This window comes from Leopardus geoffroyi, chromosome E1 (assembly GCF_018350155.1).
Source record: "Leopardus geoffroyi isolate Oge1 chromosome E1, O.geoffroyi_Oge1_pat1.0, whole genome shotgun sequence".
In the NCBI taxonomy this organism is placed as follows: domain Eukaryota; kingdom Metazoa; phylum Chordata; class Mammalia; order Carnivora; family Felidae; genus Leopardus; species Leopardus geoffroyi.
In genome coordinates, this window is record NC_059330.1 from 44,600,385 (window position 1) to 44,623,783 (window position 23,399).

At 45.0% G+C, this 23,399-nt stretch overlaps 1 protein-coding gene across 1 annotated transcript; it reads right to left on the reverse strand.

Annotated features, from left to right (window-relative positions):
• Positions 1–876: 876 nt before the first annotated feature.
• ARL17A (ADP ribosylation factor like GTPase 17A) lies at positions 877–21,580 on the reverse strand. The gene is made up of 5 exons (XM_045489322.1): positions 21,252–21,580; positions 18,556–18,722; positions 10,977–11,087; positions 5,127–5,251; positions 877–2,691 (listed from the first exon to the last, which is right to left on the reverse strand). The coding sequence occupies exons 2-5, from the start codon at positions 18,701–18,703 to the stop codon at positions 2,530–2,532; spliced, it is 546 nt and encodes a 181-aa protein (XP_045345278.1). The 5' UTR covers positions 18,704–18,722; positions 21,252–21,580; the 3' UTR covers positions 877–2,529.
• Between the last annotated feature and the right edge of the window lie 1,819 nt (positions 21,581–23,399).

Sequence of the window (23,399 nt, forward strand, 5' to 3'; positions counted from 1 at the left end):
CATGGTTAGAAAAGGACCAAGCATCCAGCAGGAATAGAAGGTAAAGACAGCAAGAGAGAGATTTATACAGCCCCCACACATGATCCCACTTCCCTTCTCCTACAAATAACGCTCATCGGTTTGTGGCCACCAGCACTGTTGTTCACACTTAGACATGAAGATACTCCCCGGGAAACACCAGAGCAAGGTATACAAAGGTCTGAGACACTGAATCCGCACAACCTTGCTGGGTAAGTATCATCATTCCCATTTAACAGTTAAGGAAAAAAGGGACCCCTGCGTGGCTCAGTCGGTTAAGCGTCCGACTTCGGCTTAGGTCATGATCTCACGGTTCGTGGGTTCAAGTTTGGCGTCAGACTCTGTGCTGACAGCTCCGATTCTGTGTCTCCCTCTCTCTGCCCCTACCCCACTTGTACTCTGCCTCTCGCTCTCTCTCAAAAATAAATAAGCATAGAAAGAAAGAAAGACAGAAGGAAAAGAAAGAAAGAGAAAGGAAAACAGGTAAGCAAATGGAGGCTCAAGAGATACAGAAGCTAAGAGTAAATGGCCAGAGGCCAGCAGCCAGTAAGGGACATAACTGGGATATCAACATGGCTTTCAGGGACCCAAGTCTTTGTTCAAAGTGACTACACTGAAGTGGCCCCACTCACCCCCACTCACCAGCTCCAGACCACAGGGAAAGCCCATAGTTTGAAAGTGTCACGGATGCGATCAGTGAGGATACTGCTAGAGGCACCAAGGCCCAGGACAGCACCTCCCGGGTCGTCTTTTGCACAAGTACCCTGGGAATGTTCAATAGGAAGTCTGCTAAGACGGAGGGAAAAGGGATCTTAAAGTAGTTCAACGACACATACAGAAGCACGTGGCTGTCCTCTCCTCCTTCCAAAGCAAGTTCTTTATTGTCCAACCAACCGACAATTGTTAAACAAGGCCTAGCACTGTACTAGGTACACCGTACTAAGCACAAATACAAAAGTATAGGACACAGTCCCTGCCCATTTGAGGCGCACAACTTAAATCTCTCAGGAACTGTTCCAGGGTTAAAAACCAAATCGGGACTTGGATGCCAGTATTGCAATGAACAGTCTTTAGGGTCAACATCTTACAGAAAAACATCACACCCCACGTTGATCGTGGCAGGAAATCTCTTCCTGGTAGTATCGACTTCATTATTATCAATAAACAAGGGTTACTTTAGTTCAAGTTCACCTTACATTCCCCTCCTCTGTAATTTGAATAAGAAGCTTTTTTGAAAAAAGACTTCTCAAGGGTCACGTAGTGGAAGTGCTCAGGTACACATCCGGTCAACAGCTGTCTGGCCAAACGAGCTCTAGACTACCACGTGAAACCAAGCTCACCTCCAGGCCATTTTCATGAACATTCTGAGGACCACATAAAGCACGTTTCCACGTAGGACATTATTGCCATCCGGGAGGGGGAGCGGGCGCCGCAGAGCGCGGTCGGGAGGAGACATTTTCATATCAAAAGTGAGCACCGACTCAGGGGCAGTCACAGGGGTGGCCGGGAGTTTCATCTCGACCCCAAAGGAAGCTCTCAACCCTCTCTCACTCGCAGAACTCACAGGTGTGTGGTTCTGGGAACAGAAACAGACCAAAACCGAAAGTTGAAGGGAGATCATGAACTTGGCGACGATTCCATCGCAGGAGTGAACCTCCCGCTTTGAGCACAGAACATTCAGCACGGGACAGAGAAGTGGGAGCAGCAGCCTCGGGAGCCTGAAACCTGAGAAGGGGAGACAGACGCAGGGACACACGCCTGCCCCTCCGCAGGACCCTGTGGCCAAGAACCTCGGCCTCCCGCTGGGTTACTTACCCCACATGGTCTCCATCAGGCAAATAAGAGGCAAACGGGAAGGAACTAGCATGAGGGAAGGACTGGACAATTTTCTAGTGTTATGGAGACTTGACACTCTAATGAAAAAGACCTCGAGTTCCTTTAAATGAAGCACATTACACCAGGAAGAAAATAACTCAAGGGAAAAGTTCAGATCTGAACTTCAAACCCGCAGGAAGCAAGTGCCTTTTTCCTCTTGAGGATCTTTTGCTTTAAAGGACTGACAAGTGAGTTGCTAGCCTTGGCAGTGATGGGCAAGAAGGACGGGCCCTTCCTGCTTACAAAAGAACACCAGCGTCTAACGGGACTCGAGCTGTGCGGAGACGCCAGCCCCGGCTCTGCCAGCTCCACTCAGCCCCCAGCCAGCTCCCCGCCTCCTGCCCGCCGTGGAGACGGCTCTGGCGAGCGCGCACCAGGAAGCCCCCGGGGGCCCTCCACCCGCGGCCAGGCTGAGCGCCGGAGCTATTCAAGTGGAAGGTAGCATTTCACATGTAACACTGGTTTTTCTTCAAACGTAAGACTGGTTTTCTTACAGCATGTATAAGGCACAGTGTGAGAAAGCTGCTCCCGCTCCCAGCCACACACCCACACTCAGCTCCTCGCACGCACGCACGCATGCACACAGAAGAGGCCAGTGGACTTTGCCACAACGCACGGGGAAGGGATCACTTCCGATCACTTCTGGTTTTTGAGCTGGTTGGAGAGCCAGTCCAGGCCTTCATAAAGCCCATCTCCACTGGTGGCACAAGTGGCCTGAATGTACCAGTTTCTCTGGCGGAGGGAATGTAAGCCGAGCTTGTCTGTTATCTCTGCTGCGTTCATAGCATTCGGAAGATCCTTGAAAAAGAACACCCGAAAGTCAGTTTTTAACGATGCATTTATATAACAAAATACTACGTTCTTCTCCCCAAACCTACCCCACCCCACAGTCTGAGCTCAGCTGATCCTTAATCTCTCTCTCTCTCTCTGACCTCTCAACTCCACACTGGGTACGACCAGTGGGTGTACCATCAAAACAGATGCAGAATCTGACCCTCCTCAGCACCTCCACAGATACCCTCCTGATGCCAGCACCATGACCTCTACCCTGGAGCACTGAAAGAACTTTCCTAGTTGGTCCCCTTGCTTCTGCACTTGTACCCCTCAAGTCTGCTCTCAACCCAGCGGTCAGGGGAAGAGCGAACCATTCTTTCAAAACCCGACAACAGCTCCGTCTCTCTCAGGGGGAGAGCCAGCGTCCTTGTGATGGTCTGCAAGGCCTTCGTGACCTGAGCCCCCAGGACCCCTCCCTAATTGTCCTGCTTAATCTTTTCAAATGCCACAGTCACCATCTGTTGCTACATTATAAAACTTACTTATTTGGTACGTGAATTACTTATCATCGGTCTCCTCTAACTAGAACCCAAGCTTGTTTACAAGCTTGTTCTCTGATATATTTCAAGTTCCTACAACTATGCCTGCCACGTAATGTAGATCTAGACATACTGATATGGATCTGGATATATTGATATGGATCTAGATATAGTGATATGGAATGACATCAAAGATATGCTAAAAAAGCTGATCTCCAGAATGTAATATGAATACAATCACATAACTGTTTACACAGGCATAGAACGTCGTAACTCTGGGAAAAGAAGAAATTCAACAATGTTTTACCCTGAAGAGTGAGGCTAGAACATTTCACTGGGTATTCTGAACTGCTGGCATGTTTATACCACGGGCATGTTCTGTTTTTTTTTTTTTTTTTTTTTTTTTTTTAATTTTTTTTTTCAACGTTTATTTATTTTTGGGACAGAGAGAGACAGAGCATGAACGGGGGAGGGGCAGAGAGAGAGGGAGACACAGAATCGGAAACAGGCTCCAGGCTCTGAGCCATCAGCCCAGAGCCCGACGCGGGGCTCGAACTCACGGACCGCGAGATCGTGACCTGGCTGAAGTCGGACGCTTAACCGACTGCGCCACCCAGGCGCCCCAATGTTCTGTTTTTATAATTAAAAAGAACAATTGTCATTTTCTTTTTTTTTTTTCTTTTTTTTTTTTAACGTTTATTTATTTTTGAGACAGAGAGAGACAGAGCATGAACGGGGGAGGGGCAGAGAGAGAGGGAGACACAGAATCAGAAGCAGGCTCCAGGCTCTGAGCCATCAGCCCAGAGCCCGACGCGGGGCTCGAACTCACGGACCGTGAGATCGTGACCTGAGCTGAAGTCGGACGCTTAACCGACTGAGCCACCCAGGCGCCCCGCTTTTTGAAAGTCTATTGTGCTCACTAGTGAAATTCTGGACTGGCATCGAACCCAGCGGTAGGGTAATCACTGAGTGATGACCCAGCCACCATTTAAAATCATGATTACAAAGAGCTGGATGGCAAGAGAAAAAGTGACACACAGGATGCAACGCAGTCAGAAGAGCGTGAGCTCAGTCACATAACGAATGTGTTCATGGAGGAGAAAGTGGATGGAAACACACCACAATCGACTGAGGTTATCTCAGGCTGGTACGTTCCACAACTCTACCTTCTTTTCCAAGCTTAGTTCGGCTTTGAGTCCCGAGGTGGGACGGCTCTACACTTGGCCCTCCTCCCACTCTTCCTTTACTGTTTTCCATTACATTTATGTAGAAGACCCTTCTCCTCCTGGAAGATAGGCCCCCTATGATGCAACCATCTCCTCCCTCACCGCCCGCCCCTGCCCGCTCTGTTCCAGCTGTATTGACTGCCTTGCTATTTTTGGCCCCACATGGCTCCCTTCCTGCTGGCCTTCAGGTCTTCTTCTCAAATGTCATCTTATGATGGAGGAATCCTGGCCCTTCCCCACATCTATCCTCCACACTTCCAGCAGACACATTACATATTATTTACCGACTGACTCTGCTTGCGCTAGAATGCAAACTCCATGAACACAGGGATTTTTGTCAGTCCGGTTGCTCACTGCTACAACACCAATACCTAAAACAATGCCTGGATCTTAGTAGATGCTCAATTAATATTTGTTGCATGAATGAATAGAAGACATAAGCTAAAAAGGAAGTGCATAGGGGGCGCCTGGCTGTCTCGGGGTTGTGAGTTCAAGCCCCATGTTGGGCCTAGAGCTTACTTTAAAAGAGAGAGAGAGAGAGAGAGAGAGAGAGAGAGAGGTGGGGGGTAAGGTGGGAAGGTTACAGTAGAGACTAGAGAGAGAGGAAGGCAGATATCTAATTTAAGTATCCATATTTTTAAGTGAACATCTGGCAGAAATTTCAGTCCCGGTATTCAGAAAGCCAACAACATACCTGTTTATTTACAAACACCAATAAAACTGCATCTCTGAGCTCATCTTCTGCCAACATTCTGGTTAGTTCTTCTCGGGCCTCATTGACCCGCTCTCTGTCATTACTGTCAACCACAAAAATCAGACCTGGAAAGAAATCACAAGCATGTTGGTAATCTGAACCTGGAAAGGGGAACTGTTTATACGTCCTTACAGCTTCTCCCTACTTATGTGTATGGTTTCACCGAAAGCAATCCATAAGGAAGGACATCTAATCTCCAGAGTCAGGAAGACTGCTGCACACTCAACCCACCTATCTTTTCAGAAGCATCACAGACCTTCACCAGATTAACAGAAACAAGAATATAGAGAGAAAAGGTTAAGGTTCATGCTTTACCACCTTGCTTCTACATCATGCCTACATAATGAAGTCCCAATAAAAACAAAGGACGTCAAAGTTCAGAGAAGCATCCCAGGTTGGCAAGACTCGAATGATGTTACACATCAGCGTGCCAGAGGTAATGCAGGTTTTCTCCGTGTGCAAAGGACCATGGAAGCTTTGTGTCTGGTAACTCCCAGACCTCGCCCTATGTGTCTCTCCCTTTGGCTGGTTCATTTGTATCCCTGTGCTATAACAAAACTGTAATTCTAAGTATCTCGCTTTCCTGAGTCCTGTGAGTCATTCTGATGAATTACCGAACCTGAGGGGGTCGTGGGAACTGCTGAATTTGCAGCCAGCCAATGAGAAGTGAGGGTGGTCTGGGGACCCCATTTACGGCTGGTGTCTGCAGTGAGGGAGTCTTGTGCCTCTAACCTGTGAAGTTTGGTCCAACTCCAGGTAGCTGGTGTCGGGAAATCTTTGCAGGATCCCACACTGGAGAGAGCATCAGGGGATCCCCAGGAAGCAAGAGACAGGTCGAAGAAAGATACCACCACACTGTGTGGAAGCAAAGGTGGTAGAAACCTGCACAGACCTGGTTGCTGCTACATTGGCTGGAGGAAGCACTGGGCCAAGATGATTCCCTGGGAAATCCTACTCACGCCCAAATAGAGAATGGGGAAGACCGTCTTCGCAGCCGTCCGCGTATAGTAAAGTACATAATGATAGTAAGAACTTGGTGGCTAGCTGACAATAAGCCCTCCGTGCGACAAAAACGTGAAGTGGCTGCCAGAACTAATTTGCTCTCAGGCTGTATCGAGAGCAGTGTCGGCAGCTCAGTTTCTAGGGTATGGGCGACAAAAAGCCTTCTCTATCGTGTGTCAGTCAGAACACCCTGTGAAGATTACATGGTCGCTGCAGGACCCCACGCTCTACAACGCAGGCGCACTGGAAGGATTCAAAGAAAGACTAGGACGGCAGAGGAACTAGGGACGATGTCAGACGAAAAAGAACTGACATAACCGGGGATATTTTATCTCGAGAAAAGACTCACTGGGGGACTGACAGCTGTCTTCAAATATCTAAGAGTTCATGCCATAAAGAGAGGTTCAACTGGTTTTATATAGCTCTATAAGTACCCTGAAGATCAGTGGGTACAAACTACAGGACATCAACAAAGAGTCAACAAAACTGAAGACGCAACGGGCTGCCTCGGGAGGCCTCCTTGTCGCTGGGGAGATTTGTGCCCCGCTTCAGCCACAGCTTATGGGGACACTGCCAAAGGGACCTTCCCGGTAGCAGAAGTGTAGTGTGAGAGGATGACTTCTTGGCTGCCTCCAACATGGATTTCACAGCGATGTCAGGAGGGAGAACCGGCGCTGGCCCTCTGCCCCTTTCCTCCTGCTTCCCAGGCCCACCCGACAGCTGCCTGGCCAGCTGCTCTGGGGTGGCCCACTCCTCAGACAGGAGCTCCCATGGCTTCGGGGTGCTCGGGTGCTGCACCCGAGCCAAAGTCCCGTCTGTTATATCACATCAGATTAAAACAATGCAGAACATCCAAAACTTCTCCCAAAGATGCAATATTCTACCAATAGTATAACCAGGTCTCTGATCATAACTAAGCAAACAAGGTTATCCAGAAATTCGAGGAGATCCTTAGTCTCCAAAGCAGAGCTGACAGGGTGGGAGCATAGAATCCCTTGCCATTCCTGATAGAAACAAAGGTTTATAAATATCAGGGCCCACTTTATACTGCTTTCACATAAATCCTGATCTGAGAAACAAAAGAATCTAGCATCAGACTGACTCTACTTTTGAACGGGGAGAACCTAGAAAAGATCATTTTACACATGAATGGTACACTACAATTTGTTTTAAAAGGCCGGGAGGCTGGGGCACCTGGGTGGCTCGGTGGGTTAAGCATCCGACTTTGGCTCAGGTCATGATCTCACGGTCCATGAGTGAGTTCGAGCTTGGCATTGGGCTCTGAGCTGACATGCAGAAAATATCTTTGGACAGATGTGCAAAAAAATAGAAGTGCTGGTCTACGGAGGGAGAACTGGGTGGTTAGGAGACAGGAAGGAGACAGTGGCATTTCATTATACACTTTTATTTCTTTTGGAAATTTGAACCATATAAATGAATGGCCATTTAACAAATTAAAATTACTACACTTACAATCAAGGAGAAAAACCTTAAAAAAAAAAAAAAAAAAACCAAAGAGAAAAATCTGTCCACGTGAGAACTAATGGACCATTTTATGCACTCTATGTAATATCATCAACTAAGAAATCACATAAACTATTCAAATTCCAATCTATACAAGCGAAGCCTAGTGCAGACAAATGTCTTAATGGAGAGCTAAAAGCTATCATTTAGTCTGTCATACTCAACATACTGATGAAGAAAATTTAAATAATAAAAGACAGCCTGACCTTTGAGAAGCTGGCAGAAGAAAAAGAGGCAGCATCCAAGGCCACTCAGAACTGAGATGCCTGGACCCACCACAGACAGCAAATCCATTCTTCAAACACTCCCCATTTGCTAATTTCATGAGCAGTCTAAATTACGCACCGCAAGGTCCTAGAACACAGCCAGGTGCCTGCCATCAAAGCAACAGTCGCTGGAGTTCAATTAAACTGGACTTGTTAAGAATAGAAGATTGAAAACAAAAAGGCATTTCAACTTGGTGACTGAAGGTGACAGCACTGAATCAGGCAGGCAAAAGGAATCCTGCCAGAGAATGAGGAAGTAAAACCTCTCACAATTTGGGCTCTGTGATGGGGTAATTTACATGTCAACTTGACTGGCCAACGGGGTGCCCAGACATGTGGTCAAACGTTTCTCTGGGTGTGTCTGAGAGGGGGTTTCTGGATGAGGTTAATGACATTTGAATCAGCAGACTGAGTACAGCAGACTGCCTTTCCCCGCGGGGGTGGCCTCTCCAGTCCACTGAAGGCCTGAAGAAAAGAAAAGAGTGAGAGAAGTCCCTGCCTGGCCATCCTGGAACTGGCCTCCAGGACTTCTGGCTCTGGACTGGAACTTCCAGCATCAGCCACCCTGGTTCTCCTGCTTGCCAAATGCAAATCCTGGGACTGCTCAGCCTTTGTAACCACGTGAGCCAGTTCCTTATAATAAACCTGAGATAGATAGATAGATAGATAGATAGATAGATAGATTTCCATCCATCCTATTGGTTCTGTTTCCTCTGGAGAAGCCAGACTAATACAGGCTCCTAGCCTACTACCATCTAACCACCGAACAAAGCATTTTACAAAATCAATCTCATTCAAGCCAAATGATCCAACACAGGAGGTGGTACCTCCATTTTATAGATAAGGAAACTGAGAAAAGATTACTTAACCTTCCCAAGGTTTCATAGCAGAGCTGTGGTTCAGACCCACGCTTTCTAGATTTATTGACTAATGAGGAATTGCATCCGTCTGGCCATTATGGCAAGTACCAACCCAAGATAAACGAACACTCTTGAGTATCAGAAGGTATATTGTCTGCAGCAGATTGAAACAGAGATGTAAAAATCTAACAGTCATCATGGAAGTTGCTAGGTTATCAAGTTCGTTCTCTGAAGATCAATAAAGGTAAAGAATTAAGCACTTTTTCTGCCTTTCTTATATAAACTATATTTCAGAGAAACCAAATATTTGATGGGAGTTCTCTGTTTAGAAGGATTTCAGCTGACAAATACAACTGAAATGACACGATCTAGAAAAATCACCATTCTGTAACTCTAATAACAGATCTAGCAGTCTTCCACGAATGCTAGAATCACTAAGTGAAAGGCAACTTTATTTTGGGAGAAGTATGCTGAAACCATCTGAATCCATTTAGCATCACTAAAAGTGGGACAACCAGGCCTGTGTTAAGATGTGATACAACAGGAAGTACTTAGCACCACTTCTGAAGTATTCTTGCCGCCAATATGAACCAGAATGTAACCAAACCTCTAGAACAAACTACCATTTTACAAGATATCCATAGACAAATTAAGTAACACTACAATAATCAGCCAAATCCAAAATGCAGGATAAACATCTAACAAAAAATGACACAGGAAAAAAAGAGGTGGGGAGAAGATCTGTTTTAGAGTAAGAGACTAAAGGGACATAACCATGAAACACAATGTGTGAACTTTGGTTCCCAATGCAAACAAATCAAACATAGAAAGGACATATCTGACCCACCTGGAGAAATTTGAATACGGACTGGGTACTTGTCATTAAAGAATTAATACTAATTTTGGGGGTGTGATAATGGCATGGAGATTATGTTCAGAAAAAAAGGCTTTATCGGTTTGAAATGAAGACTGAAGGATACATGAGCAAAAGGTATCACTTCTGGGCTTTGCTAGAACATACTCTGGGCAAAATGCTAGTAAACTGTTGAAGCTGGGCAATGGGTACAAGGGGGGTTCATTCTGCATCCTCTCCTCCTTATATCTTTTGAAGTTTCCACTAACAACAACAACAAGTGTGTGTGTGTGTGTGTGTGTGTATACATACACACATACATATGTTTACACGCACACACACACACAGCATTTAAAGAAAAAAATATACAATTTAATTTAAAGGCTGAGAAAATAGCTGCAAATGAAGTGAAGTGCTACAACAATGATCTAAAACATAAAGGGCCAGCAGGCTTGGGCACTGGGTGTGACAAGACCGACAAATACAGGCCTTTACTATGAACCACATGCAATGAAAACACCACCAGCAGTAGAATCTGCAAAATTAAGACTCCAAATAAGTTCTAAAGCGAGCGTGAAGATGCCATCTGGTTATGATTCTACATGAGAATCAGGGTGTAAACAGCTATGTGAACAGTTTATGGATATCTTGACAGGCAACATTCTAGAAGGTAGCATTTATCCAACACAAAATCCATGGAAAAAACCTCAAAGAGATTGATGATGGGTGTGGACCCATTAGAACCCCAACTTCTAAGAAACCAGTGATAAGGAAACAAGGCAAGGATCTGGGATATGCATGTCGATTCCTGCACCTCTAGAATAGCAGGGCAACAGGGAGGGACGGTGGCCACACAAGATGCTGGCATCTGGGGTTCCAGCCACGCCTGTTCATTTCTTTCTCTCCAGAGGCATGATTCTTAGATATTCTCAACAGGTTTAAAAGAGCTTACTGAATCCAAATTCTTCCAATACTGGTACTTCATCTAACATACATACAATTCTCAATGAACCAAAAGACAAAATTCATCAGGATAGCCCTTTTTTAACGAATCTGGATTAAGAGAAGTTTTCTAGGTAGGGCATTAATGCCCAAGCACCTTTTTTAGAAAGGCAGGGACCATTTTCCGAAAAGAAACCTTCCCAGGAAGTGTAAGTGGGTCATCGGAAGAGAAGGAACGACTGACAGTCCAAACAGAGCAGAGCACAAGGTTTTGCCACGAGCATCCAACTTTAGACGCATTTAATACAAATGGTTCCAAGACCACAGGCTGGATAACCTTTACCTTGGGTGTTCTGGAAATAATGTCGCCACAAAGGTCTGATTTTGTCCTGGCCACCAACATCCCAGACTGTGAAGCTGATATTTTTATATTCTACCGTTTCCACATTGAAACCTAAATTGGAAAGACGGAGAAAATTGTTAATGAAGACTTCTGTTGGCTGAACGATTCCAATGAATTTCAGCTAACATTTGGACAGTACTTTTAATTTACAAAGCAACTTGCCAGCCAAAGATCTATAGCTTACAGGGGCGCTGGGCTGGCTCAGTGGATACAGCATGCAACGCTTGATCTCAGGATAGTGTGTTCAAGCCCTACTCTGAGCCTAGAGCTTACTTGAAAAAGAAAAAAAGATCTATGGCTTACAAAACCGAGTATGTTAGCTCGCTCTTTCACCTTCTCTACTCTCTCCAGACTCAAACCTCACACATCCCCTTCTTTTCTCTCAGCAGATCTTACAGTGCACTTCAGAGCAAACAGAAGCCACTAATGGGACGACTTTCACCTCCCACCAATGTAGAAACCTACCTACACCTTTCCCCACCCTTTGCTTCCCTCCTTGGAACAACAGAAGAGGGCCACTATCCAATGTCAGTTCTAACCACTCATACCACCAGACCTTGGGCTGCTCTCCCCCCCGCTCTCTGAAATCCCCACCCTGTTCTTAGCACGCTTAAATCTTCACATCTTTCAAAAAAAGCCCTTCCTTGACTCCACATCTTGAACTGCTACCACCCTCCATTTTCCCTGTTAAAGCCAAACTTCTCCAAGAATAGTTACATTCACTGCACCTACTGTGTCACCTTGTACCCTAGAAAACCTTGGTTCTGCCCACCATGTTACAGACCTGGCGTTGCCGAGGCAAGTAGTGATCGATCGGCATGTCAATAAATCCAACAGATGCTCTTTGATTCTTAGGTAATTTGACTTCACATCTGACACTACTGCTCACTCCCTCCTTGAAACTCTTCCCTGGTTTCCCATTCTCCTTCTAATTCTATGGCTGAACCTTCTCGGTCTACTTAGCTCAACCACATTTAATTGATCCTTAGATGATGGACTTCCTAGGACTCTGTACTGCCCCATCCATTCTCTTCTTTCCACATCCCCAGAGGTAATCTCCTTCCCTCCTGGGGCTGTATCACCATTTTTGTGCTAATGACTCTCAAATTTACATGATCTGAACCCAGATCTCCTGAGCTTCAGGTCCATAATCCAACCTTCTATCCAACATCTTTGGTTAAATGTCTCAAAGGCTCCGGTAAGGCAGTACGTCAAAACTGAACTTAAGATCCCCACCCCTCTAACCTGCTCCTCTCCTAGCTACCCCTGCACCCCTTCATCCCACAAGCTGGAAATCTGGAAGGCATCACTGACACTTTCAACTCTCTCACCCCTAAAATTCTCATTATGGGGGCACCTGGGTGGCTTAGTCGGTTAAGTGTCCGACTTCGGCTCAGGTCATGATCTCGCGGTTCACGAGTTCGAGCCCCGGGTCGGGCTCTGTGCTGACAGCTCAGAGCCTGGAGCCTGCTTTGGATTCTGTGTCTCCCTCCCTCACTCTCTCTGCCCATCCCCCACTCACACTCTGTCCCTCTCTCACTGTCAAAAATAAGTAAAAATTTTTAATAAAAAAAAATTCTCATTATCAAATCTTATCTGTCCAACCTCCTAAATATCTAATAGTCATCCTAACCCATGAAACTGTCATTTCTTGCCTCAATTATTGAAGCAACCTAACTAATCTAGCGGCAGCCACTCTTCCTCTCTGTCCACTACCATTTTCTAATCAAAACTCTCAAAACACATGTGGTCATATCACTTCCCTACACATTCATGCTTGATTGAAATATTTAAAATAAGGGGGGAAAAATAATCTCTCTTTGGCTTCCCACACCCAAATCTCAAACATGACTGTCGAGGCCTACCACAACCTGGGACTGCTCACTTTCCAAATCTCACTTTGAGTCAAGCCTGGTTTTCGCGAGGGGCTCTCACTACATTGCAGAAATCTCAATTCTTGCTAAATAAATGTATAATTTCAATGCCATTCTAAAGCGAAGAGGGAAAGGAAGTGGGATAGGAAACTTAGCAAAACGATCTTAAATGTAATCTGGAAAAATAAGTAAGCATAACCAAGAACTCTCTGAAAACAGGTAACAAATTACTTTTAAGATATTAGGGGTGCCTAAGTGGCTCAGTCGGTTAAGTGTCTGACTCTTGGCTCTGGCTCAAGTCATGATCTCACGGTTTCGTGAGTTTGAGCCCCGCATGAGGCTCTGCGCTAATGGTGCGGAGCCTGCTTGGGATTCTCATTCTCTGTCTCTCTCTCTCTCTCTCTCTCTAACCCTCCCCCGCTCACACTGTGTGTGCGTGTGTCTCAAAATAAATAAATAAACAAAAAAATTTTTTTAAAGATATTATCAAACCTTAATAATACTTGAAATAATTAAGTTCAAATGACGACAACAGGGGGTTGTCCAGGAGGACACACACACCCATGAAAACTTAATATATGACAAAGAAGGCATTTAAAATCAGTGTGGAAACACTATCCAATAAATGGTGGAGAGCTGTCTATCCCTGCACATGTCCTATACACATGTGACTGTCTGGATTTAATTGAAATTAAAAACGTGGGCTCCTCAATCGCACTAGCCACATTTCAAGCGCTCAAGAGCCACTTGCGGCTATGGCTATCAACCTGGACAGTGGTCACAGAACACTTCCATCACTGCAGAATGTTCTACTGGACAGCACTGGCCTTCTCATTTGAAAAATATAACTAGGGGCACCTGGGTGGCTCAGTTGGTTAAGCGGCCGACTTCAGCTCAGGTCATGACCTCGCAGCTTGTGAGTTCGAGCCTCGCTTCGGGCTCTGCTGACAGCTCAGAGCCTGCAGCCTGCTTCAGAGTCTGTGTCTCCCTCTCTCTGCCCCTTCCCCAGCTCACACTCTGTCTCTCTCTCTCTCAAAAATAATTAAAAAAAACAAAATATATATATATATATTTTTATATATAAAAATATAAATATAACTAAATCCCTAACTTACTTGTAACAGAAAAATAAACTTCAAGTAAATATTTCAATGTTTTTAAAAATGAAAAATAATGCAAAAAAAATAATAATAATGCATTATTGTTAGCAGTAGAAAATATTGGTGAATACTTTTATGACCCCAGAGCAAGGAAGACCTTTCTAAAAATGATACCAAACCTAAAAAAAGAAAAAAATTGGTAAATTTGGCTACCTAAAATTCTGTATGGCAAAACACAGAAAAACTGAGGTTGAAAGACCATCAACTGGAAAACCAGCATGGGACAAGACTTGTTCCTGACCCATAATGTCCTTCTTCAAATCGTTAAGAGACATATAAACATGCCAACAAAAAGAAAAAACCCTAGAACCATATTAAAATCAAGTCACAGGGGCGCCTGGGTGGCGCAGTCGGTTAAGCGTCCGACTTCAGCCAGGTCACGATCTCGCGGTCCGTGAGTTCGAGCCCCGCGTCAGGCTCTGGGCTGATGGCTCAGAGCCTGGAGCCTGTTTCCGATTCTGTGTCTCCCTCTCTCTCTGACCCTCCCCCATTCATGTTCTGTCTCTCTCTGTCCCAAAAATAAATAAACGTTGAAAAAAAAAATTAAAAAAAAAAAAAAAAAATCAAGTCACAGAAGAGCAAATACAAAAGACCCACTGATGTTTGAATATATTCACTTACAATAGAAGAAATCCCAATAAAAATCAGTGTTTTTTCTCTATCAGATCGGCAAATTCCCTGGAGAAATTAACACTTTTTAGTAGCTGCTGACACAACCTTTTTGGTGAGTGTGTACCCATATTAAATGTACGTTGTTTTTAAGTAAACTCTACACCCAATGTGGGGCTCAAACTCACAACTCCAAGATCAAGAGTCACATGCTCCACTGAGTGAGCCAGCCAGCCCCCCCCAAATGTACATTGGTTTTAACATAGCAATCCCTCCTCCAGAAATTACTGCAAGGAGAAAACTGCAAAAATGTTAAAGATGTTTACTTCAGCATCACTTACAAAGAACAACCATCAATGGAAATTCATTAAAATATAGCTACAATGGAATACTATCCAGTTATTAAAATGCGATGTTCATCTGTATCAGTCGTTAGGTAAGCCCCCAAACTTAGTGACTTAGAATAATGATTCCCTCCATCACCACCACCAATTCTGTGGGTTGCCTGGGTTTCCCCCCTGTAGTACATTCAGCCAAGGAATCCCCTGGGGGCTGGGCCAGGCTTCTCTCTCTCCAGGTAGTCTTTTCATTCTCAAGGAACATTGGGCTTCCTCTTCTGAAGGTGGCAGTGTTCCAAAAGTGCAAGCCCCAGGGCAAAAGCACTAACTTCATCTTTGCTTGAATTACATTTGTTGATGCTCCCTAAGCCAAAGCAAGCCTGTGGCCAAGCTGAGCATCACAGTAGAAGGGAACTGCATATGGGCGTGGATACAGAGAGGAATGATGCATTGGGGGCCATTAGTTTAATGATCTACCACAAGGTTGGTATCCAATTCATTCACCAAACATTTACTGGACAGGGGTGCCTGAGTGGCTCAGTCAGATAAGTGCCCCACTCTTGACTTGATTTTTGGCTCAGGCCACGATTTCATGGCTCCTGAGTTCGAGCCCCACGCTGCACTCTCAACGCAGAGCCTGGCTGGGATTCAATCTCTCTGACCCTCCCTGCCCCCCGGCTGGCTCATGTGTGCGCATGCATGTGCTCTCTCTCTCTCTCAAAATAAATAAATAAACTTAAATATATATATATATATCTATGGGGTGTGTGTGTGGCTCAGTCAATTAAGTGTCAGGCTCTTGATTTCCGCTCAGGTCATGAAATCGAGCCAGCATCTGGCTTTGTGCTAATAGCATGGAGCCTGCTTGGGATTCCCTCTCCCTCTCTCTCTGCCCCTTCTGTGTGTTCTCTCTCAAAATATGTAAAATAAACTTTAAAAATTATCTCAAAAATAAGTAAACTTAAAAAGTTACTGGACGACTTATGTGCCAGGCATTTTGCTAGGGGCTTGGGAACAGTGGTGAAAAAGACAGACATGGTTCCTGCCCTTATCTTACACACACACACTGTTGGAAGGAAGACAAGTGAGCAAGCAATGACAAATGTGTTGAGAGTTACTAAGAAGTTCAAGTTACTATGGAAACTTTTACCGGGGGAAAACCAGTCCAGGGTATCAGGAGAGGTGTCCCTGAGAAATAATGTGTAAACTAAGACCAAAAGAATGAGCTGGCATTAGCTACATAAAGGGGGAGGAGGCTAAGGAAGAAAGCGGGAAAGCATTCCACAGGGAGGAAATAACAAGAGAGATCCAAATATACTGTCTAATGCAGAGTAAGGTGGAAAACAGCACACATATGATTTTACAAAAATATTTACCAAAATCTTTTTTTTGTTTTAGGTTTTTTTTTTTTTTTTTCAACGTTTATTTATTTTTGGGACAGAGAGAGACAGAGCATGAACAGGGGAGGGGCAGAGAGAGAGGGAGACAGAATCGGAAACAGGCTCCAGGCTCTGAGCCATCAGCCCAGAGCCCGACGCGGGGCTCGAACTCACGGACCATGAGATCGTGACCTGGCTGAAGTCGGACGCTTAACCGACTGCACCACCCAGGCGCCCCTGTTTTAGGTTTATTTATTTTGAGACAGAGAGAGAACAACGAAGGGGCAGAGAGAGAGGGAGAGAAAGAATCTCAAGCACGCTTCATGCAGTTAGTGCAGACAGAGCCCAACACGGGGCTCGATCTCAAGAACCCTCACAAACCACGAGATCATGACCTGAGCCAAAATCAAGAATCGGACACTTAATCGAGGACTGAGCCACCCAGATGCCCCTTCACCAAAATCTTCATGGTACAGTGTTTTTAAGACTTGTTTATGTTTTGCTGTAGGTCTGATATCATGGAAGCATGAATTATTTTTATAATTGGAGAAAACCACACAATTCTGCTATTTTCATTTGGGACTGATGACATTTTTTTAAAATTGTGGGTATGAACGTTTTGTCCATCTGGTTTCCTCCTTCTCCAAATGTTGCAATCTCTGAAACCATTGCCCAAGTTGGAAGTCGATCCTTTGGTTCCTGTGACTAATCCAACATTCAGAATGCTACTGACTTCACACATCATCCTGGGGAGCCTATTCTTACGTGGGAGTTTGGATCTAGAGGCAGTTCATAAGGCAGAGATCAAGTCCTGTCAAACCTGCCTTTGCAAAATCCCTAAATGGCCCACAAAACACAGTGCCGGGGGGCAGGGATAACTACACTGCCATGTCGTCCTCCAGCGTTGGAATAAATCAGATTCTTCAGCTGGACACCAACTCAAGCAACTGGTTTGAGCCAGAGTGAAGAAAATCACACTGCATCTTTAAACCTAGAAGCATACTTCCTGCGGACATGCTTCCCCTTAGAAAGGCCAGCTGGAAGGAAGTCTGACTGAAGAGGCAACAGTAATTGCCAGCTCCCATCTCAGGCTGAGGCTGGGACACACACTGAGTGGAAGAGAGGACATACCTGCCCTCCCTGTTTGTTTGAAGATTTTATCTTTAAGTGATCTCTACGTCGGACATGAAGGTCAAACTCCCAACACCCAAGATCAAGAGTCCCGAGGAGCCTGCTATGGAATCTGTGTCTCCCTCTTTCTCTGCCCTTCCTCTGCTCACGCTGTCTCTCTCTCCTTCAAAAATAAATCAACATAGGGGCACCTGGGTGGCTCAGTAGGTTAAGTATCCAACTTCAGCTCAGGTAATGATCTCACAATTCGTGAGTTCAAGCCCCGCATCCTGCTCTGTGCCAACAGGTTGGAGCCTGGAGCCTGCTTCAGATTCTGTGTGTCTGTCTGTCTGTCTCTCTCTCTCTCTCTCTCTCTCTGCCCCTTTCCCTGCTCGTGCTCTGTCTCTCAAAAATAAACGTTAAAAAAAATTTTTTTAAATAAATAAATAAACGTTAAGATTTTATCTTTATGTGATTTCCACATCCAACATGAGGCTCAAACTCACAATACCCAAGATCAAGAGTCCCAAGCTCTACCAACCAAGCCAGCCAGGTGCCCCTGCCCTCCCTGTTTTAATTATTATCTTTTTCCTTTTTTTGCCAAGCAGATAGGGTTAAGTGTGCTTAAACCGAAATGTGTTCATTTGAATGCCCTGTAAACCTAGCAATGTCCTAGAGATGCCAAGGAACAGCTAAGAAATTCTATACCACCTAGTTTTGGCCTCAAAAAGTTTATGCTCTTGGGGCAGACAAAATTTTCAAAAAAAGTATTTAGTAATAGGGATGCCTGGGTGGCTCAGTCGGTTAAGCATCTGACTTCAGCTCAGGTCATGATCTCACAGTTCGTGGGTTCAAGCCCCACATCAGGCTCTGTACTGAGAGTATGGAGCCTGCTTGGGATTCTCTGTCCTGCTCTCTCTGCCCCTCCCCGACTCACACTGTTTCTCTCGAATAAACTTAAAAAAAAAAAAGTATTCAATAACAAAAAAGCATGCGAAAGTATAACATACTAAGTTGTAAATTGGCCTTGTCACAGGTCCTGAACATACCTATTGTAGGGATGGTAGTCACAATCTCTCCCAGTTTCAATTTATACAAGATGGTGGTTTTTCCAGCCGCATCCAAACCCACCATAAGAATCCGCATCTCTTTTTTCCCAAATAGACTTTTAAACAGTTTTTCAAAAACGTTCCCCATTGTGACTGAATTCTGTTACCTGAAAAGAAAGGCAAATTCAGTAACTGTTCTTTGCAGAGATATAGAAACGCCATACATAAAATACAAGTCTCTGTCAGAGGTGGCTCCTAGCAAAATTTAAACAATTTTAAGTATAATTTGGCCAATAAAGAGTAGTGTATCTAATTTTCAAAGGGAGGGGCGCCTGGGTGGCTCAGTCGGTTAAGCGTCTGACTTCAGCTCAGGTCACGATCTCACGGTCCGTGAGTTGGAGCCCCACATCCGGCTCTGGGCTGACGGCTCAGAGCCTGGAGCCTGCTTCCGGTTCTGTGTCTCCCTCTCTCTCTGCCCCTCCCCCGTTCATGCTCTGTCTCTCTCTGTCTCAAAAATAAATAAACGTTAAAAAAAAAAAAGGGAAATTCAACTAAGCTTTTTGATGTCTTGCCACAAAATTCTCTTTTTTCCTTGCAGCACCCAAATGGGATAATGGAAACACAGTCAATGATACCACTATGGCAGCAGGCTTTGGTCACCCTAAGTATGGAAGCCATGCCACAACATATACATCTACACTCTCTTGAAATGAGAACTAATGAAGGACAGAACCAGTGTATTTTTTTTTTAATGTTTTTATTTATTTTTGAGACAGAGAGAGACAGGGCATGAGCAGAGGAGGGGCAGAGAGAGGGGGAGACACAGAATCCGAAGCAGGTTCCAGGCTCTGAGCTGTCAGCACAGAGCCTGAGGCGGGGCTCGAACTCACAGACCGCGAGATCGTGACCTGAGCCGAAGTCGGACGCTTAACCGACTGAGCCACCCAGGCGCCCCAGAACCAGTGTATTTTACTGGATGTGAAGCAAAGTCCTTAAGGCAGGTTAAGTATCAGTATCTCTTAGAAATTTAGTAGTTGCCTTTGGCTAGCAATCAGTATCAATATCCAGAAAAAAACCTACAAAATTTTCAGAGGGGAGGAAATAGGGCATTGAGACACCGCACTGCTAATAGAGAAACTGGGCAAAGAGTTGAGGAGATCCCATAGCATCCAGTGTTGACATCACCTGCCTCTCAACCAATTTTTTTTTACTTTTTGTTGAAATATAATTTACACACAGATAAAAACACACACGATAACCATATAGTTCAATGAAATGTCAGGAACCAATCATAAAAAGATGATTACCAGCGACCCAGAGCTCCTTGTTCCTCAATCCCAATCTTTACCTCCCAAAAGGTAATCACTACTATTGATATCTAACAGCATACATGTTCAATATTTTATTTTTTAGGAGAGTGCATGATAGATTCTATAAAGAAAAGCAATAGTAAAGACAGACTAGCTTTGCAGGAATTTACAGTCTTTTAACACATCAGCCTATGAAGTGTAAGCTTGACATTCTAAAGACTTAAAATAGTACTGTCTGAATCTCGAACCAAGCTCCTCAAAGTCTACAAAGATTCTCCCACCCCCCCCCCCCAAATCCTTGTTATAAAGACTATGATTTTCCAGTTAAACTGCTAAACAAAGAAAAACTTTACTCCCTGGCAGAGCAGAGAGAAAATGCAGTAAGGACTGCCAATCTCATTCATCTGGACCCTAGTGACCTCAGAGGGGAGGTCACCAAATTCCAGAGGCCTCACGAATGAAATTCAACGGTTTCCCACAGTAGCCTAACACGTATGATGTCCAAGCATACACCATTCTGTTCCGCCATCAGAGAAAAGAAGCATTTATCCCGTACATAAATGAAGTAAAGATGAACTGCTACAACCAAAGAATGATGAATGCTTTTATCATTCATAGATGGTTTGTATGTAAAGTATACAAACGTCCAGGGCATTGCAGCAGTCAAAATCTTGTTGGGCGACAAAACTAGAGACGCCTTGTCTTTGTTTCCGAAAAAAACGCAAACCGCATAGATGAGAAAAACTGTAAGGAACGTGCTGGGAGTGGAGTGGGGAGGTACTTCCCACTTACACGTCCTTTGAGCCAAATACTCGTGCTCCGTTCCCCCTCCAAACCACACACGGTACACCACCTAGGTTTTCCCTTCTGCTTCTCCTTCCCTCTTCTTCCTCCTCATCTGCCAGAGGCTCCCAAATCCCGCTGCGTTTCTGGAAACCCTCTGGGGAAAAATATCCCCGATCCCGGCGCCTCTTTAGCGCGTTCACCCTTCCCTGCCACAAGCACCAACTATCCATCAAGGAGGAACAGCGGCGAGACCCTCTGGGCGCGAACGAGAAGGGGGCGGGGGAGGAGAGCAAATGGGCGTGCGCGGCGGGCAGGCACGGGCTCCGGGTCCCCGGGAAGAACCCAGAATGCCTTTTCTGCCCGTCCGCCAGGCCGCTCCCTCTCAACCTGCCTGCCCTCGGGAGAGCGGAGGGTCACGGTGGACGCGCCAAGCTTCCCCCGGGTACCCGTAGCGCTGGCCCTACAGAAGGTGGAAAAGGGACAGGGAGCCCGACCCCTTTCCGCAGGCCAACCGCTGTTCTCTGGTTTCCTGGCCGCTGACGGTGCGGAAATCCAGCCAGGCCTTGAATGCTGCCGCCCCTTCTACCCAGCCGCACTTACCTGCCGCCGCACAGGGCACCGTTACCCACACCACTGCCTTTCGGATTTCGGCTCCCCTCTGCAAAATGGCGACTGGCACGGGGGCGGGAACGGCAACCAACCAATCATCCATCGCCTCTTGGAGCTTTCGTACCAATGAGCACGAAGTTCTGTGAGTGACGACAAGTCTGGCCAATGCAAAGGATAATAAGAGCCTGGGCGGGAGGAGGCCCGCCCCTCGCGACCTAGGCGACGGCACGAAGCTCTGGAAATGCCGGGTTTATCTTCCAATGACAGCTCCCGGCTTCCAGGCAAGACACTCCCACATGCCCCGCCCCAGTGCCGCGCGCGACCAATCAGAAAAGTAAAAGGATTTCCGATTTGCTGCGCCAATCAACTCGGAAAAATCCTTGGGATTGAACTAACCCCGGGAGCATTGGAACCAACCGGGTGGGGGCATGTGGGCGGGGCCAAGTTCATAAGGATATTTAAGGAAATTTACCGTGGTTGAGCTAAAAGTAGAAACTAGTTTGGGGCGGTGTCTTGTGTAGGAAATACCCAGACGCTGACACCGAATTTAGGCTTAAGGAAAGTTTCCTACTCAGTCTGAAGCGAGACTGCAGCCCTGCCTCTAAACAAACAGATTTTCAACAGTTGGGTAAAATACTAGCCACCTGCAGAGTTCAGATGTCACAGTACCACAGTCTTCACTTCACTTCCACTCAATAATAACTCAGTCCCTCTCAATGCCAACTTGGTTAGTTAAAAAGGTAACCAACTGCTGTAAATGATACCTAACAAAAAATAATCGAAAATGAACACCTGCTGAACATATACGTGTGCCATGAAAGTCAAGGGCTTTACCTGCATGACCATAACGCCTCGTGAATTAGAAACTATCATTTCCATTTTACAAAGAGGAAAATTAAGTAGCCGACCACAGATAAAAGCTTAGGTCTTAGTCTTTTTAATGAAATACTTTCTGTCCCGGTCACAGTGATTGTACGTATGAAAGTAAACATATAGGAGGTTTTTCTACATGACTCCTTAAAAATTTTTTCTGAGTATAAAAAACTTATACAAAGTTGCTTTTAAAAATACATGAAAAATGGCATTCCTCACCAGAGAGAGGAAGAAAAGGAGGAAGGGGAAGAGAAAAGAAAAAAATTACCCATCATTCTATCACTTAGAGGCAATCACTGATATATTTTCAATTACTTCTTTCCAGTCATTCTTCTGTGCAATTTTTACATAGTTCAGATTAGGAATACATAAAACTTGGGTTTTTTCCCAGTTAGCATTTTAATCTGAGCATCTTCCACATTACTTAACATTGTAACGTTTCTTAAAATTTTTTTTAATGTTTATTCATTTTTTAGAGAGAGAAAGAATGCGAGCAGGGGAGAGGCAGAGAGAGGGAGACACAGAATCTAAAGCAGGCTCCAGGCTCTGAGCTGTGAGCACAGAGCCGGATTTGGGTCTTGAACTCATGAACCATGAGATCATGACCTGAGCTGAAGTCGGATGCTCAACCCACTGAGTCACCCAGGCGCCCCAATATTTTAACATTTCTGATAGCTGTGTGATATTCCATCGTACAGATATACCCTGATTTATTTAATCATTTTTAAGGAGTTCAACATTTAGATTGCGTTTAAGTTTTTCTATGTGAATAATGTTGCGGTGAACTTCCCCCCCCCCCCCCCCAGCATTCCTTGCTATTTTTTTCAGGAAAGAAGTCCAAAAGTGGAATCGCTGGGTCAAAACATGAAGTTGTTTAAGTCTCGATAACAATTACACAGCCAAATTGTATTCTGAGTAGACTGTACAAACGAACATTCCCATCAACCAAGTGAAAACAGTGCTTACTTCATCATTTGGTAAGCTCTTTTTAATGTGTTTTGTTTGCTAATTTGATAACCACCAAAAAAAGGATCTCATGTTGGTTTCATTTTCATTTCTTTGATTACTTGTTTTTTCCCAAATGTTTACTAATATTTGTATTTCATCTACTACATCTATTCATGTCTTTCTGCTGACTTTCAAGTCAAAGATGCAAAACTGTTTTGCCAGCAACTATAAGGTTGCTTAAATGGATTCCTCATAACGTGAAAAAAGGATGAAATAGCAAAAAGCTTTTTATCTACCATTGTTTATACCTACAGAAGG